The sequence below is a fragment of the Dromiciops gliroides genome, chromosome 3, assembly GCF_019393635.1.
Source record: "Dromiciops gliroides isolate mDroGli1 chromosome 3, mDroGli1.pri, whole genome shotgun sequence".
Lineage (NCBI taxonomy): Eukaryota > Metazoa > Chordata > Mammalia > Microbiotheria > Microbiotheriidae > Dromiciops > Dromiciops gliroides.
This window is the reverse complement of record NC_057863.1, coordinates 586,441,842-586,461,321: the sequence shown is the minus strand read 5'-3', so window position 1 is coordinate 586,461,321 and position 19,480 is coordinate 586,441,842. Positions and strand designations below refer to the sequence as shown.

General features: G+C 36.4%; 1 protein-coding gene and 1 non-coding gene across 2 annotated transcripts; one reads left to right on the top strand and one right to left on the bottom strand.

The window, feature by feature from the left end:
- Window positions 1–2,504: 2,504 nt before the first annotated feature.
- LOC122752106 lies at window positions 2,505–2,611 on the bottom strand. The gene has a single exon (XR_006355906.1). It is a non-coding gene; the product is annotated as a U6 spliceosomal RNA (small nuclear RNA).
- Window positions 2,612–15,252: 12,641 nt separating this feature from the next.
- Window positions 15,253–16,179, top strand: LOC122751997 (vomeronasal type-1 receptor 4-like). The gene has a single exon (XM_043999264.1). It carries the CDS (start codon window positions 15,253–15,255, stop codon window positions 16,177–16,179), a length of 927 nt encoding a protein of 308 aa, XP_043855199.1.
- The last annotated feature ends 3,301 nt before the right edge of the window (window positions 16,180–19,480 follow it).

The window sequence follows — 19,480 nt, the reverse complement described above, 5'->3', positions numbered from 1 at the left end:
TTGTGACCTTTGTCTTCATCTTGCTGAGCAGAGGGGATTAAATGGAGTGGAAACCTTTGAGAAAAGAACAAGGTCAGATAATGATATTTGTCTAATGTAAATGATTGTAATAGGATATGCAGGAATTAATGTTCTAATAATAGTTTCTAAAAACTAGGTTCAGGACTTTATACATGCAGTTATATTCTTCACCCCCTGCACAATACAAAGAATTTAAACTGATATTTAGCTTCTGATTTCTCAGTGGGTTTGTGAATTTCTTAAATATATCAAAATAATAATTTGTTTACCCTCATCATAGGTGATAAAACTCAATATTTTCCCCTTTCTTTCACTTGAATCCAAGAGAAATGATGAAATAATTTTGGGCAAGTCTGAAGAAGTTAAAAAATAGTGGAGTCAATGTCAATTTGGAAAAGAATTCTTCACCTGAGCTTACATGTCTACTTTGGTAAACACTTTATCTTTAACCAGAAAGCCTCTGTTTATAAGTCAGATCCTCGTGATTTTTTTTAAAGATTCTTCCTTTATCTTGTCATTGGCAATGTGTATATCAGATTCAATGCTTAGATAAAAATAACACAAAGGGACATATGAAAATTAAAATTCTCTGTAGTTCTATGTGAATAATGAGTCATAATTTGATGTTCTACTTATGTCTGTTATTAGGATTAGAAGTATGAAGTTTGAAATGGTTTTCACCACATGACCTAGTTATTGGAAAAGCAAGATTGAAGTGATTGTACTAATTTGTATTGATATGTGTTTTGCAAAAGGCCTTAGCAGAAAATCTAAAATTCTTTACAAGTAACCTGAACCAGAGAAGTCCCTCCCTTCAGAGCTCCTCTAAGAACAGGCCCAGTCCAGACACCTAAGTGGAAAGCTTTCAGAGACCAGCTGACTACATGAGACATCTGAATCCTAATATAAAGATATACTAATGAAATGGGCATTGGGAATGGATAACTAAGAAAGAGAATGAATTTTGCCCCTTCCTTCTCATTCCTTCCCTATGTGTCTCTGTCTCTCTGAGGCCTAATTGCTCATAAGTGACTGACCCCAATGGATACTATCAATGTGTCCACCAATCCCTCTTTTACCTTTCACATTAATCCTTTCATGGTAAAATAACTAGGCCTCAAAATCAACAATCCTTAATGAAGTGTGTAGGGTTTCAGGTCTTTTTTGTATCCTGATGAATCAATTCTGAGAGATGGGATGTCACTTGATAATTGGCATATCAACTACTGAGTCACAGAAGAAACTATTTCTTATTGAATCAGAGGGGAGGATGTGAAAAGATAAAAAATAATATTCCTTCTGATTTCTACTACACATTTTATAATGTAGTTGCTTTTATGCCATATTGTTTTTATACTACAGCTAGTTTCATCTTTGCCCCCCAAATATAGTTTTCTTTCCTCTGCACATCCTGGTGCCACCATCACCCCTCTGATCCCCTAAAAATATCTGTCTCTTCCTATCCTTGTGAAATTTAGGGAAGGTTTTATGTTGCCCAAAGGGAAAATGCAATAGGTGGTACTTGTCTCCTAGTCAAGTTTACAAGAGACAGATGAGTCCCATAAAAACAATTACATTCCTTAAATGTTTGAGAAGGCTTTGATTAGTCACAGCTGAATGCTACCTCACTTTTCCCAGTGTAGTCAATTGTAACATTCCCCAATTAACCAGATCCCTTCCTTTCTTGTGTGTCAATAAAGAGTGTTCGGGGCAGCTAGGTGGTGCAGTGGATAAAGCACCGGCCCTGGATTCAGGAGTATGTGAGCTCAAATCCGGCCTCAGACACTTGACACTTACTAGCTGTGTGACCCTGGGCAAGTCACTTAACAACCCCCATTTCCCTGCAAAAAAAAAAACCCAAAAAACCACACACACACACACACACACACACACACACACACAATAAAGAGGGTTCCTTTCTCCAGAATATCATATAAATATTGTCTATTAACCCCAAAGACAAAATGGAATCTGACTAAAGTATATTGTTATTGTTGGTTCAAAGATGTAACTTCAAAACATTATTAAATAACAAATATAAGTTTGTACTTTTCATAAATGATGGTCATATAATTTCAGTAAATCTCACTTTTTACTAAAATCAAGCCACTTTGGGTGGAAGTAGTCCTCATTTCACAACATTATTACTTTAGAATTGTGTAATATCCTGTCAGCAGGAATGACTAGATTTTATGACCTTGTCCAAGTTAAAAGTTCCAAGGAACATCATAGATAAGGATAACTTAAGAGGTCTTTGCTACTTTCCCTCCAATATTGTTATTATCATTATCTCCTTTAAAACACGCTATTCCATTGAATGTTTAAAAGTTTTCAAATATTTTGAGTACATTTCCAAACCACTCAACTCACAATCTAACAGTATCCATATAAAAAGAGGTTACTTTTCTTTTTTATTTATTTTTTAAAAATCTATTTATTTTTTTTTTCATTGAAGAGTATTTTATCTTTCCCCAATTACATGTAAAGATAGTTTTCACTTCATGAATTTGCGTGTCATCCATGTGCAGGGGCCATGCTCATCTTCTCTGTATCGTTCCAATTTTAGTATATGTGCTGCTGAAGAGAGCACTAAAGATAGTTTTCAACATTCATTTTACTAAGATTCTAAGTTCAAAAAAAATTTTCCCTGACTTTTTTTCCACTCTCCCTTCCCAAAGACAACAAGCTAAATGATACAGTACAATCAGGTTAAATCCTCAGTAATTCTCAACCTGGGAAGAAAGCAACAGACAGGAGGGCAGACCTGTGGAATTGAAGGAATGGCAATGAATGACCCCAAGGTGCTATCGAAATTTCTCAGAAGCAAGACCAAGCTATGAACGTAGGCTCAGAGGACCTCACACCTAGGAGGTCACTGATCTTTGCCTCATCCTGTGCCTTTTCCCCTACCTGATTCTGATATCTTTAGCACCTCAGAAAGTTTAGCTCCAGCTGACACACTGACTAGTTGTTTAGCCTTTCTGTTACTTGTTAATCAGTCTGAGGGGAATTCTCATGAGTCAACAGTAATTCCTGGTGATGACTTACATCTGGGACAAAAGTGAACTTTATCTGAAACAACTCTAGGGAAGGTGAGATCAGAGAATCTGGCTCACCTAAAAATGGGTCCCTGCTCTTCTGTCATGCTATATATACTCATGTTAGGTCATGGGTAGCACGTACATACATACAAACCAACAGATGCTACTTCCTTGTTGGCCTTGTCATAGACCTGTCCTCTCCACCAGCAGCTGAGACCACCTTGGTGAGTGTGTTTTAATACAAACCTCGTATGCAGGGCTTTAAAAGACAATGGATTCCTTAAGATCACCAAAATAATTTAAAACTCCTTTAGTTGAGAAAGGAAGTAAGTCAGGACAAGTTAGGGAAAAGCACTCTGGATTTCTTTCTGATATCTCAGGAAAACACTGGCTCATTTTCCTCATTTCTGGACATAAATGAAGACCCTATCTTTATTCTCCTTTTTCTTAAGTGCACCCTCCTGTCTCTGATCTTTCATTCTTCCCAGGTTGAGAATTACTGAGGATTCTTGGAATGACCTTAGCTTGGCAAACTTTTAATATTTCTGTGTCTCTTAAATCTATTCCCTGGGCTCACTAGAGCTTCTGTCTGTCATTTTGCTTGGTTGATTTGCCAGAATGAGTCTTTCCTCTTTTCTTTCTGAATGGGGGAACATAATTTGTACAATTATTCTCTAGGAAATGAACTCATTTTGATTCCATGTCTCTGTCTCTATGAAAAAGAGTAGCTATGAACAATTTTTTTTTTTTGTAAATTGAGTTCATTCCCTCATTCTTTGCTCTCTTTTGGGTATACACTTAGCAGTGTTATTGCTAGGTCAAAGTATATCAATAATTGAAAGACTCTCAAGGATAAGGTCCAAACATTTCTAGGATGGTTGGACAAATTCCCAGCCCTAAGGATAGTACATTATTGTGGTGTTTCTTACAGCCCCTACTCTAGCTGTCATTTTTACTTTTGTCACCTTTTCTAATATGATGGGTATGATGTAGAACTTCAGATGCCATGACTTTCACCATTCACAATATTAATTATTTTAATCATATCAATGATAGCTTACCTATGTCTGGGACTTTATTTTTGCAAAGCCCTTTGCTCATGCTACCCTATTTGATTCTCACAGAAGAACTGTTAAGAAGGTTGTCCAGTTATCTCTATATAACAAATGAGGATACTGAGGAGGGGAGAATTTAAGTGATTTGCTCAGGTTCACAGAGTGAAGAAGTATATCAGGTAGTATTCACCTGACTCCAAGTATGATGATTTACCCACTCTGTCCTCATTAAAGTTCAATCTATTCATAAACAGTAGGTGAAACCATACATAATTTTAGAATACAGGTCAAAGGTAAAACTCAAACACTTGCCCCTGACTTCTGCAGGAATAGCAGATAATCTGTTCAAGATTCAAAAACCCATTAAAGATAAAGAAACGGGGCAGCTAGGTGGCACAGTGGATAGAGCACTGGTCCTGGAGTCAGGAGGACCTGAGCTCAAATCCGGCCTCAGACACTTAACACTTACTAGCTGTGTGACCCTGGGCAAGTCACTTAACCCCAATTGCCTCACACCCCCCCCAAGAAAAAGATTTAAAAAAATATCTAAGCTCTATACTCTATTACATAGGCTATTCAAACATATTCCAAATGCAATTTGATTCCCTTTCCCCCACCTCCATAACAGTAGAAGGAAGCTTATTTATGCTTCAAGTAGTTGATTTGGGCAAAAACAAACATTGCAAGTTTTTTGAGGCCTTGAGCACTTTGTACCTATAGTTCAAGTCATTCTGAACTTGGGTATTATTCTCTCATGGCAATGAGTATCAATCTCAAACTTTGGCCATTTCTACAACATAGCTTTTTCATTTCTAGTTACCTTTCTTTCCTTTTTTTTCCTCTGGAAATGGATAGGTTTATTTCAATTTTCTCAAAGAAAATTTGCTGGCTGTGAAAGATTCGGTAATTTGCATGTGAAACAGGCTGAAGTTTCCTTTTTAAAGAACTGACCCAGAGCACATGTTACTTGCAACGTAAATCTGACCCCAGATGGAGATATTCTCTCACCCTTTGGGCCTCCATTGGGTCTTTCCTGAAGTTGCCAACTAAAGTCAAAGACAGGCCTTTCCTGTCCTTGGATTTCAGCTGATATAATAACTTCCATCCTACCAATAATTTTTGTAGATTGTTCCCTTTTTTTCAGGTTAAACATTTTTATTTCTATTTTTCTGTTCCAATCTCTATGCCTCCTTCCCTCTGTTCCCTCCCTGCTTCCTTTGAAACAATCCAAAATGGGTTATACATATATGGTCATGCAAAACACCATCATCATATTTGTCACTTAATGAAATAATGTGACAAATAGCATGCTTCAGTCTGTTCTATCAATATCTGTTCTTTTTTTGGAGATAGATACTTTGTTTCATCAATATTCTTTTGGGATTGTCTTGGATTATTGTATTGTTGAGAATAGTCAAGTCATCCACAGTTCTTCACTGAATAATATTGCTGTTTCTGTGCACAGTGTTCTTTAGGTTGTGCTCACTACCCAATACATCATTTCATACATGTCTTTTCAAGCTTTTTTGAAGTCATCCTGTTTTTCATTTCTTACACCACAATAATATTCCATAAAGATCATATACCACGGTTTGTTTAGCCATTCCCCAATTGATGAGCATACCTTTGATTTCCAAATCTTAGCCACCACAAAAAGAGCTGCTATAACTATTTTTGTATAAATAGTTCTTTTTCTCTTTTGGGGGATGTGTTTGTGATATAAGCAAAGTAGTGGTATTGCTGGATCAAAGGGTATGCACAATTCTATAGCTCTTTGGGCATAGTTCCAAACTGCTCTCCAGAATGGTTGAATCTTTTCACGACTTCACTTTTAGGAGATTAGCATCCAAATTTTCCCACAATCCTTCCAACAACCAATATTTTCCATTCTAGAAACAAGGAGAAAAGCAGGCACTACCTCAAATTTCTTAAAATATTATTTCCCAAGTTAATACTACTAAATTCTTCTTCTTTTTCTTATAAAAGAGACTTAAGGTATTTAAGCATCCAGGTCTTTCATATGAAGAAATTCTAGCTTAACGCCATCTTTCCTAACATGAATGTCTAAGAAGTGAATCAATATTTCATAGTCATTCTTAGAGGGGCAGATTATACACTTGGAATATCACTGCTCCCATAATTGATATTATCTCAATGTTCTTGGAACATATGATTAAAATAATTTTATAATTACATAAATTTTATCTTGACTTCCCCATCATGGCATTCAGTCCACCAATAATTTGAGAGAATATCTGCCTTCCCCTATACAATACTTCTGTCTTCTTACCAACCAATCTGTGCCTACATTTGAGAAGCTGATTTCAGGAACCCAAATATTAGGCTTTACCTTTGGCTTATTAAATTACATTATATTGAATTTGACTTAATGTGCTATGTTAATATAACATTTCTAAATTTTGATATTGTCACCTAGTGAAACTCTCTTGTCCAGCTCTTTCTTCCTAGAATTTCATAAGTATGCCAACTAGCCTCTTATGCCAGTTATTCATGCACTTGCTCATTACAATAGAGCTGAGGGCAAATATCTTCCCCTCCTTGCTGAGGCCCCTTTCACATAAATATAGAATTAATAATAACTAGTCTTTGAGTCTGTCCATTCCACCTTTTAAATATCTTTTAATACCTAGTTAAGTTCCTTCTTTCATCTCTAGAAAAATTGTATCTTATTTTTTCTAATCCATCATTCAAATTTAGGTGATATGTCTATAGGATGTCACTGATAACCAGTCAAGATTCACTTTCCCAAAAGAAAATGAAGTTAGGCTATGCATTCACAAATTATTTGTATGTGTTTCTGTGTGTGTCTATATATGTGTAATGTACACTCATTTCTCCTAAATTCCTCCTTCTTTCTTTGGATTCTGCCACCATCTTGATTCAGGCATTTATTAACTCATAACATGAACTATTCCTCAATTCTTTCCTCTTACCAGTTCATCCTTTAATCAGCTTTGAAATTGTTCTTTCACAATCAGTGGCATAACCTGGTCATTTCATTCTTTTGGGTCCCTGTTACTTCCAGCATCAAACATAGAATCTTCTGTTTAATTTTTTAAATCTTTCCTCAGTGGGTCCCTTTCTACCTTTCCAGTCTCCTTAAAAATTCCTCCCCTTCACATTTTCTGTGATTCACTGTTACTGGCCTCTTAGCTCTTCTTGAAATAGGACACTATAGCTCCCTGCTCTAGACATTTTTACCAGAAGTCACCCAGGTCTGAAATTATCTCTCCCCCCTCATGTCCATCTTCTTGATTCCCTGGCTTCATTCAGGTCTCAGCTAAACCTTTTCTCCAAAATGTCTTTCCCAATTCCCAGTAATGCAGGTGACTTTCCTCTAAATTAATCTTCAATTTACCCTTTATAGGTCTTCCTTATACTCATTTGTTTGCATGTTGCCTCTCCATTAGACTGTGAGATCCTTAGAAGCAGGTTATGCTTTTCCCCCACACTTTCTTTCTTTGAATCTTCAGTATGTAGCATGGTGCCTAGAACATACATGCGTGCTGATTTTGATGCCTTTTCCAATCTGATGAAATATATTTATTCGTTTTCAGAACACTCTATCATCCATCCATCTATATATCTATCATTTATCTATCTATTAATCTATCTTCCATCTGTAGATACACACACAAAAACAAGTATAAGTAAATAAACATATGTACATACATATAAGTATAAATACAATATAACATATTATCAAAGGAAACTAATTATAGTAAATTGCAGTTAGTAACACATTAATAAAAAAGTCCATGTGGTATAGGTTAAGAAATCTTGAAAGGGCTTAGTCTGATAAAACCTCTTTCTAATGAAGAAATACTTGTGTTTTCTTATCATTGCTGCATTTTCTACATTCTCCATAATTACTCCTTGAATATTTAACATTTGAATTTTTATTTTAATCAAACTCAATGTTCTCTACTGCTGTCATTTTAACAAATGTAAAGAGTACCTACTCCCTTCTAGGTATGCAGTGAGCCTCCCAATAACCATAGTCTTTCAAAGATCACTTAGTGTTGCTAAACAATTGCATCTGAAAGTTCATAATATCATTGACTTAGAGCTTAAACAGACCTTTTTGTCATGAATCCAATTCCCTCATTTTACAGATGATGAAACTGAGGCACAGAGTTGTAAAATTACTTACCCAGGGTCCCACAGTCACTACCTATTTGGGCAAGCTTTGAACTCAGGAAACACTGACCTCCAAGACCCCTGTCACCTACACCAACTGTTTTGTATACCCTTGGATATAATTTCTGTTTTCCTGTTAACTGAAATTTATGAGACAAGATATATGTCCTCTAACCAATTTCCTAAGTGGTATGGGTTTCACTTCCCTATTAGCCATGTTCATAACTTGTACCTATTCAAATTCCCTAAGACAGAAACAAAAGAGTTGAGCTACTACACCTTCGCTCCATCTGGAATCATCATAGCATCAAAGCCCCAAGAATTTATCTGAGTCCTTTTTCTTCCCTTTGTTACAATAGATAGACAGATGGACAAAAAAAAAATTCCCTTTTCTGTTCTTATCAACATGTTATCCAGCATTAGCTCATTAATTGTATTCTTCCTGAGACTTTTTATAACAAGTTTTGTTTTGTGTTTTTTTTCTTTTTTTGATTAGGGAGCAATGGAGAGCTTACCATAGTTACCTCCGCTCCAATGTCACTGTCAGTGGATATAGAAATTTTAGGCTATTCTCACCAGTATTGGAGGGTGCTGGGAGCTATGGACTTGCTTGTTTTCAGGACCACAGGCTTTGCTGGTGGATCACATCCCATTGCCCATGCCTTTATGGCTGATTTGTGAAGTTCTAGGAGAGGGTAAGTCACTTACTATATTTGCTAACTGGATATCATAAGGTATTATTCACTCTAATCCTATTTTTCAGTTTTAACAGGGATAGTAAAAGAAGCTCCTGATTGCCTTTCAGAGTGCCAGCGTGGATAGAATCCCTCCTCACACTCCCCTCTCTGCTTTCAAATTCTTCCCCTTCTACCCCAAATTTCTGAGTCTACAACTGTGCTATCTAGATGCTTTTTGTCATTGTCATTGTAATGATCAACTAGTTTGGAAAGCTGTTTCATTCTCTGTCACATTTCTTTAAAACTAACAGTGCTCTCAGTGATTGTTATCAGGTTGACATAAGCCACTCTAAGCAAGGCTTCACCCTGACAGAATTTGTGGATTCCCATTCTCCATTCTTAGCAGACATTTTGACCTGTCCTTCACACAAACCACAGTGACGTTTTTTTTTTAAGTACAGGTTTCTTCATGTTATATATTTACATAACTCAAAATTCTCTGTTTGATATTATAGTTCCCCACAACTTGGCCCAAATCCATCTTTTCCAGTCTTGCAGATTTCCCCCCTTCATTCATTCTATCAGCCAAGCATCCTGGCTGGACTTGTTGGTGATCCCCAGTTCACTTATATTTCTGTCCCCCCATGACTCAAATGCCCTCTACTAACTCAGCTTCTTGGAAACCTTGGTTTTCAAGCCTCAGGAATCTTCCTTTGAGTGAAGCTTTTCCTGATACCTAGAGTTGAAATGCCTTTCCCTCCAAGGTTATCTTGAATTTGTTTTACATGTACTCATTATATACATATGTATCTCTTTTGTGTATTCCTACATCTGTATATGTTGCCTCCTCTTTTTGGATTTAAGGTCATTGAATGCAGAGACTGTTTCTTTTTTATTTCTGTAAGTGCAAGGTCTAGACTGTTTTAAGAAGGACTGACAAAAGGCAAGTACTCACATGGAGGATGGACTATATAAGGATACATTCAGGGACTCTGTGAAGAACTTCCATGCCATTTGGGAGACTTAGGAGATACTGGAAGAGAACCACCCAAACATGGTCTATCTAGATCAAAGAAGGTGCTATGATCCATCAGCAAAAGAGAAAAAGAGGACCACCCAAGAAAAATGAGATGCACAAATCTAGAGATTTCAGAATCCCAAATGTTGACTTGGACCACTTTGCAAGACCTGTGGCAGAGCCTTCTCAGTTAATATTGGTCTTACCACCCACATTTAGATTCACCTCAACATTGTGATGTCAATTTGTCCCCTTCAAATACAAAGGGTAACCAACAACGTTTTGCTTGGCAATCTCATCTGCAATAGAGTCAAATTTCATTTCTATGCTAATGATTCCCACATCTCCTTTTCTACCCCTTACAGCTATCCTGATTTCTAATCTAATATATCCACTGACTTAGAGGCATTTTAAATTATATCTATTCCAGGAATATTAAACTTAACATATCCCAATTTGAACTCATTTTCTTCCCCACCACAATAGCTTCTCTCATCTTTATTATCCTATTATTCTTATAGGTACCACCATCTTCTTAGTCACCCAGGATTGGAACAAAGTATCAGACTCCACTCCCCCTTTCCTCTAGACTCCGGTATTTTATTTGTTGTCAAGGCTGTTGAGTTTACCTGTGTGATATCTCTTTTATTCATTTTCTTTTCTTGTCTTGCAGTGCCACCACCTTGGTATAAATCCTTTTCACTTCATGAGTTGACTAGGAACTGGATTGACCATGGTAAGGTTCTCTCATGAAGTAATCTTTAAGGCTAGGAACCTTACTAATAGTATCCATAATAAAACCAAATAAATTTTATTTCAGTTTCAACATTTTTAAAAGAACAAAATTATATTATGAACACAAAATTATTTTCAAAAAATATCTCTAAAAAGATTAGGTATCACAAAAAGTATTATGAGGTTGAGTATGAAACTGAGTGAGAGATTATTATTTTTATAAATTATAAAATGAGTTTCAAGTGAAAACATAATAGAGGAGAACATGCTTCATGACAGAGGAATCTCCATACTGTGAAACATATTTGCAAAGAGGTAGAGAGAAGATTTAGAGATGGAGTTTAGTGACTTTTAGGGTATAGTTCCTAATTACTTTTCAAAATGGGGGGACCAATTCATAGCTCTACCAACATAAATCTGCCTCTTTACCTATAGCTACTTCAACAGAATATATGTTCCCTTTACATTATTTTTAATAATCTGATTATTTTTAATTTCTTTAATTATGAATGATATTGCCGTGTGAATTTTGCCTTAAGGCCAGGAGGTTTTCTTCCCTTTGAAAACTTTCTATTCACATCCTTTGACTATCTATTGGGAAGTGATTATCCTAATTATTTAGGTAAGGGATAAAGAGGGGCAAAACTTTGATGGTTGTATCATCAATATTAAGATGAGAATGATCAGGGGCAGTTATGTGCCACAATGGATAAAGCACCAGTCCTGCACTCAGGAGGACCTGAGTTCAAATCTGACCTCAGATACTTGACACATACTAGTTGTGTGACCCTGAGCAAGTCACTTAACCCTCAATGCCCTGCAAAAATGAATAAATATATAAAAAAAGTTGGTAATGATCCAGTAATTTTAAGAAGTTGATTGATGAAGGATTATCAACTGTGAAAATTGGTAGAATAAGGGAATTTGATGAATTCAGAAAGCCAACAGCATGATAGTTGTACCAATAGCAGATCAGCAAAAGGACATAGAAGAAAAGGAAGACCAGGAAGGAGAAGTGAGGAACATACATGCATAGTGAGTTGGACATGGATAATTACCCTTCACAAGGGAGAGGGAGAAATGGTTAGACAATTAAGAGAGCCCAGAAATTTTACTGCAAACACTTCTTCATACTGTATAGAAAGGACATAGTGGAATAAATACAAGAAGATAGAGAAAAGCTATAGCTTTAAAATATCTGATGATAAACACTGTCCCAAACGTTTAATTGAACATCTATGAAACTGGTTTTGACATGTTTTGTTTTGTTTTTTTCAGGGCCCATTACATTTTTGTTCTCTTAGAAACCAAATATTATTACTTTTGGATATTAAACACCCCCACTTTATACTTTCTTGTTAATTTGCAATTTAAGAATAATTAATACATACTTATTAAAGAAATTCCCTTCATAGCATATTCCCTATTACAAGACTTATTTCATATGCTATTTAAATAACCACATTAGAAAAGAGATATTGAACAAACAACAAATGAATTCCAAAGTTATTGTGTGGTGTATATGCCAACATCAGATAGAATTTACTATAAGATTAACAAGAATTCGGGCAGCTAGGTGGTGCAGTAGATAGAGCACTGGCCCTGGAGTCAGGAGGCCCTGAGTTCAAATCCGGCCTTAGACACTTAACACTTACTACCTGTGTGACCCTGGGCAAATCACTTAACCCCAAGTGCCTCACAAAAAAATCCCCCCAAAACAAACAAACGATTAACAAGAATTAAAAAAAATGAATTATAATACTATACAACTTTTTACAATAATTAGAAATTCTTACAGTAATTTACAATAGAGAAGATGAGATCCTTCCAATCTCTTTCTGTTTATGAATTTGGTTTTGATACAAAAATTAGAGAGAAAAGAGAAAGAAAATATATAAAATTATCCCTAATGAACATTGACACAATATTAGTAAAAATTAACAAGTAGCCTACTGAAACGTATTAGAATATATACTAAGACTGTTATGTTTCTACCAGGTTATGTTTATACCTGCAAGATAGCACTGATTGAACATAATGGAAATCTTATTAAAACATAAGATATAGGGGGCAGCAAAGGGGTACAGTGGATAAAGCCCTGGCTCTGGATTTGGGAGGACCTGAGTTCAAATCCAGCCTCAGACACTTGACACTTCCCAGCTGTTTGACCCTGGGCAAGTCATTTAACCCTCATTGCTTCACCAAAAAACAAACAAACATAAGAAATAGTGATAATCATAAATAAAATATTATTTTAAACATAGATACTAAAAGGGCATCTGAGAAAATATAGCATTAATATCTATTTACAATTTTATAAAACAGTGAAAAATACATTTTCCAACATAGTGAAAATCATCTACCTAAAACCAAGAGCAAACATAAAAACATTATAGATTAAATTTTAAAACCTTTTCAATAAGATATGGGGTAAATCAATGATATTTACCATTACCACTACTATTTAACCCAATGCTACAAATGCCAGATGCAGCAAAAAGATTAGAAATAAAGAACTGAAAAAAGTAAGCTCAAAGAGATGTTTAAAATATCATTTTACAAATTATGTTTTAGGACATTCCAAGGAGTCAAAAAAATTGATTTAAACAAATAATAAATTTAATAATTTGCAGGATACAAAATAAATTTACAAAAATTATTGGCATTCCTCCAGAAAACCAACAAAATCTGACAGTCAAAAGGGTAATAAATATTTAAGAGCTTAGTCCATTCCACAAATGTTGCTAAGTGCTTGGGATACAAATATAAGTTATAAAGAAGTTCCTATACTCAAAGAACTCACATTCTAATGGGAGAAGACCGCATATAAAAGGGAATTGAAAATGAGGTTGGGGAGAGGTACCAAGGTAGCAATGTCTCAAGAGTCTGAGGCAACAGGTGAGGTGGGGATAAAGCAGGTACAGCCTCTTCCCATTGCTAAAAATGAGCCCTGATGAGTGAATTCAAGTGCTCTCATGTGATAGGGATGTTCCAACAATAGAAAGCCCAAAATACTGAGGAAATTTTTAGGATAAGAATGTAGCAGAATAATGTCAGCAAGGTTAAAAATAGATTTAGGAGGAGAAAGGGAAAAGAGCTAGAAACAGAAATAACATTCAAAATAATTCCAGTAGTTAAAAAAAACAACAAAATATTTAGTAGTATGTCTATGAATATTTCTAAACAAATCAAAGGAATCCAACAATGAAATACTTTTAGAATAAATAAAAACAGACTTGAAGACATGTTAATTATCATAAGTATGAAGAGTAAGTAAAACAAAAACAACCTTATTATTTGTATTAATTTACTCATTGTGTGCTATAGTAATGATACTACCAAAATGACATTTTTACACCTAGAAAAGTAAAAGTGAAAATAATATGAATGGGTAAATGGTCAAGAACCTCAAAAGTAATAATACTGTTTTGTTTTGTTTTGTGGGGAAATTAAGTGACTTGCCCAGGGTCAAATAGCTAGTAAGTATCAGATGTCTGAGGCCAGATTTGAATTAAGGCCTCCTGAAACTAGGGCTGATGGTTTATCCACTTTGCCAACTAGCTACCCCCTCAAAAGTAATAATGAAAAAAAAAACAGAAAGAGAAAAGGAAGGAGAAATACTAATACCATGTATTGAGATTTTTTGCTTTTCTTTTCTCTCTCTCTCTCTCTCTCTTTGGCCAGGCAAAGGGGCTTAAGTGGCTTGCCCAGGGTCACACAGCTAGGAAGTGTCAAGTCTCTGAGGTCTGATTTGAACTCAGGTCCTCCTGAATCCAGGGCCAGTGCTCTAACCATTGTGCCACCTAGCTGCCCCACATATACATTTATTATAAAGAATTGTTACCTCAAACACTAAACTTAGGCATGAGCAGAGAGAGGGAAAGAGAAAGAAAAAGAGAGACAGACTGAAAAAGAGAGACAGAGAAAGAGAATTATAGGGTAGTTGACAAAGAGAAAGATGGCTGGGAATGCAAGTATTAGATTTTTCTTGTCTCTATCACCTGTAGAAAAATAAAACAAAATGTAGTATTACTGAGCACCTAATTCCAGTGGTTGCTGTAATGAGGAAAGACATTAAAAACCAAACCCTATTAGATATAGTACTATGAAACCTAACATACAATAGGGTTAGATTTCATGACATCACAGCTGCAACTAACAATTCTGTTACATTCTAGGTACTGGTTACTAAGTAATAGGCATCATCTAGGTACTAAGGCATCTACTACTACCTTATACAGATTGCATAATTTAACCATTTCACCAATGATGACCTCAACCCAAATGTTTCAAAGAAGAATTTCCTAGAATTGAAGGGGATAAAAAAGACAACAGAAACTTTCTAATCAAAACTATCCTCTCAATGGTCCTTCAGATAGCAGAAAAAGAGATATTTTCATCAGATTCTTTTGGATGGAATGAATGGTTCATGGTGAAATAAAGGACAAAAAACATTTCAGGAATATCTTCTACACATTATGTTTCTCAACAATCAAGGATGCACTGGTTGTGACAACTACTTACATCCCATCAACAACAAAAATATGACTTCTAGTGACATAATCTTGGGGGTCCTTTTTCTGTTTCAGACTGCATTTGGGGCCCTGGGGAATTCCTTCCTCCTGGGCCTTTATTCCATCACCTTCTTCATTGATCCCAGGCTGAGAATTATCCACTTCCTTCTCTCCAATTTGACCTTAGCCAATGACTTGGTGCTTCTATCCAAAGGGATCCCTCAGATAATGGCTGCTTTTGGGTTCAACAATTTCCTGGATGATATAGGATGTAAACTTGTGTTTTACCTTCACCGAGTGGCCCGTGGCCTTTCTCTCTGCACCACCTGCCTCCTGAGTACCTTTCAAGCCATCACTCTAAGTTCTAGAAGCTCTAGATGGGCAGACCTCAAAGCTAGAGGCCTAAAGTCGATTGTCTCAATCTGTTTCTGGTGCTGGACTTTAAATCTGGTGGCACATTACCTTACTCTTTTATATATCAAAAGCCCAAATAGAACCAAAAACATTACTGAAAGAAATGATTTCATTTATTGTTCTCTTAAAACTGATGTTCCACTTAATGCTACACTATACATATTCACAATATCCTTTCCTGATGTTTTTTGTGTAGCAATCCTGATTGGGACCAGTGGGTATATGGTCTTTGTCTTGTGTAGACACCACCAGAGAGTGAAGTATATTCATCACAATACCATCACACCTACCAGCTCCCCTGAGACCAAAGCCACCCAAACTATTCTACTGTTGGTCAGTATGTTTGTATCTTTTTACTCACTAAATGCTATTTTAACATTGTACATATATCTGGGGAAGGTGACTTTCTGGCTGGTTCACACCTCTGCCTTCTTAGCTGCCTGCTTTCCAGCTTGTAGCCCCTTTGTTCTCATTGTCAGTGACTCTGAAATCCTTAAGTACTCCTTGGCTTTTTGGAAAAGGATAAAGCTTCTTGTAAAATAAAATCCTGGCACAATATGTTTAGCTGATGTAGTAGATAGAGTTCTGGACCTTGCAGTCAAGAAGTCATGAGTACAAATTCTGCATCAGATACTTAGTGGCTATATAAGGCTTGGATATTCACTTAGCCTCAGTATCATCATTTGCATATTGGGGGCAAGAATAATACCTATCTCCCACAGTTCTTGTCAAGATCCCAAGATATGATATTTCAAAATGCTTTAAGAAACTTAAAATGCTGTATAAATGTTAGGTATATTATTATTGTTATCATTATTGTTAATCTTATTTAACTGTTCCCTCTCAGTGGAGACAAATCTCAAGATCATCAATCTGACAAGAAATTTTACTAAAGACATGAGCTCAATATACCTGCTTGTGACAATTTGCCATTTTGTGGTGTCAATGGTGATGGACTTGTAAAATAGAGTTAACTCGGGGCAGCTAGATGGTGCAGTGGATAGAGCACTGGCCCTCAGTCAGGAGTACCTGAGTTCAAATCTGGCCTCAGACACTTAACACTTTCTGGCTGTGTGACCCTAGGCAAGTCACTTAACCCCAATTGCCTCACAAAATAAAAAAAAAATAGAGTTAACTCAGGGTCCTCTGGAGTCCCTTCCATCTGTGAAATCCTATGATTTCTCAAATTAGCCCTCAGTCTCAGTCCCCAACCCCACTTTATCAATCCAATATCACACAAATGAATGTACTCTGTACAACCATTAAGGGAGTCTCTACATTATCTACTTTATAATGAGTATTAAAGACCTAGGGATTCTATACTATTCAAGGTCAAGGTCCTTGAGTTGCTATAATATGGAACTATAAAGTCCCTAGCATCCCTCCTATTCTTCCTTTTTGTGTTCTTCAACACAAATTATTGTTCATTTTACTACCTACCTATACTTCTTTCTTCTGCTAGCCCTTTCTATTTTTTCTCTTCCCTAGATCTTTAACATACTAGAGCCTATGGAGTAAGGTAAAACTCTCATTTTTTTGTCAATATTCTTTGGTCACAGAGATGAAATTATCACAAATAATGCCCCAGGTGGATTTTAGCTGACTCAAATTCTTCCAAATTGATCTATGGTTGTAAGAGTAAGATTGAATGTATCTAAAAATATGAAGTAAGTGAAAGGCTGAACTAAGATGCTCAAATAAAGAAGGAACTCCACTGAACTCTTTCAAATTCTCCTCCAAACATCCATGAAATAACTCCTCAAAATGATGAAACAAAAGAATGGTATGGAACAGTTTTCCACTGACGTTAACTTAAAATGTCTGCAGGAAAATCCTGCCTAAAAGGAGAATGCAATACAGTTCAGGCCACATATTTGCTAACCACAGCTCAACAAGCTACCAGTAATGCAGCAAGCCCCTGAACAGGGCCATAGCAAGGGTACTTACTCCCCTGAATAGGTCAGCAGAGGGCTGCCTCTGTAGGATAGCCCCAATTCATTTTACCCCCAGCACAAGATTAGAAGTTAATTTGAAAACCATATAGTTCTATTTTTTTTTTTTGCAGAGCAATGAGTTTTAAGTGACTTGCCCAGGGTCACATAGCTAGTAAGTGTCAAGTATCTGAGGCTGGATTTGAACTCAGGTCCTCCTGAATCCAGGGATGGTGCTTTATCCACTGCACCACCCAACTGCCCCAACCACCATATAACTCTAATACTACATTAAGTATTTTAGAAAATACGTCAGGAAGGAGTCCTATAAAATAAGTGCTGATACCTAAACCAGGAAGGGCAAAGACAAACGAAGAAAACTATAGATCAATTTCCTTAATGAATATTATTTTTTTTAATTCACATAACATTGTTGAAAGAAAATTGCAATAATATATCACAAAAATCATACATTAGGAGCAGGTGGGATTTTTTTTTTCTTTCAACAAACATTTATTTTTTTCAAGTTACAGGTAAGGGTAGTTTTCAACATTCATTTTCACAAGATTTAGAGTTCCAAATTTTTCTGCTTCCCTCCCTCCCCTTCCTTCCCTCTCCACAAGACAGCAACCAGGTTACATATGTAAAATCCACAAGTGCTCTTTTCATCAGTTCTTTCTATGGAGGTGGATAGTATGCTTCATCATTAGTCCCTTGGGATTGTCTTGGATCATTACATTGCTGAGAGTAGTTAAATCATTCACATTGCTCATAGAATAATACTGCTGTTGCTATGCACAATGTCCTCCCAGCTCTGCTCACTTCACTATACATCAATGTTCATTAGTCTTTCCAGGTTTTTCTGGGATCATCCTGTTTATCATTTCCTATAGCACAAGACCATTCTACCACAGTCATATACCACAGCTTCTTCAGTCATTCCTCAATTGATGGACATTCCCTTGATTCTCAAATCTTAGCAACCACAAAGAGTTGCTATAACTATTTTTTGTACAATTTTCCCATTTTCTCTTTTTTATGATTACTATTGTTAACTGTTTCCTTTTCATCCTATTCCCTTCCCCATGATATTTATTCTATTATCCATCTTCTTTCATCCTATCCCTCTTCAAATGGGCTTTGCTTCTGTCTGTCCCCTTCCCCAGTCTGCCCTACCTTCTTTTGACCCTCTCTCTTTATCCCCTTCCCCCCCTCTTTTCCTGCAGGGTTAAGAGAGATTACTTTACCTAATTGATTGTGCATGTTATTCCCTCCTTGAGCCAATTCTGATGAGATTGAGGTCTTTGAGTCAATTCTGATGAGTGTTAGGCTCATTTACTGCCCAGTTTAAATAGAGTAATCCACCCAGTTGAGTGTGTATATTAATCCCTCCTTGAGGAAACTCTAATGAGTTTAAGGTCTTTGACCCTTTTCTGAGGAGTGTAAAATTCATTTACTGCCCTGCTCCTCCCCCATCCTTTCTCCAACTCCATAAACTTTACCTGTTTCTTTCATGTAGGATTTCACCTCTGTCCTTCCCCCTCCCCAAGTGCTTTCCCCTCACCCCTCAGTTTAACCCTAAAGATGTCATTTTGGGGCAGCTAGGTGACACAGTGGACAAAGCATCCACCCTGGACCCAGGGGGATCACAGCCAAAACCCAGCCTCAGACACAAGACAGTCACCCACTGCATGACCCCAGGTATATCCCCCAGCTCCAATTTTTTATGGTTCTCTAGGGTCTTGTATTTGAAAGTCAGATTTGCCATTCAGTTCAGGTATTTTCCATGAATACCTGAAAGTTTTCTTTTTCATTAAAGTCCTCTGAATGATTATACTCAGTTTTGCTGGGTAGGTGATTCTTGGTTGTAATCCCAATTGCTTTGCCCTCTGGAATATCATATTTCATGCCCT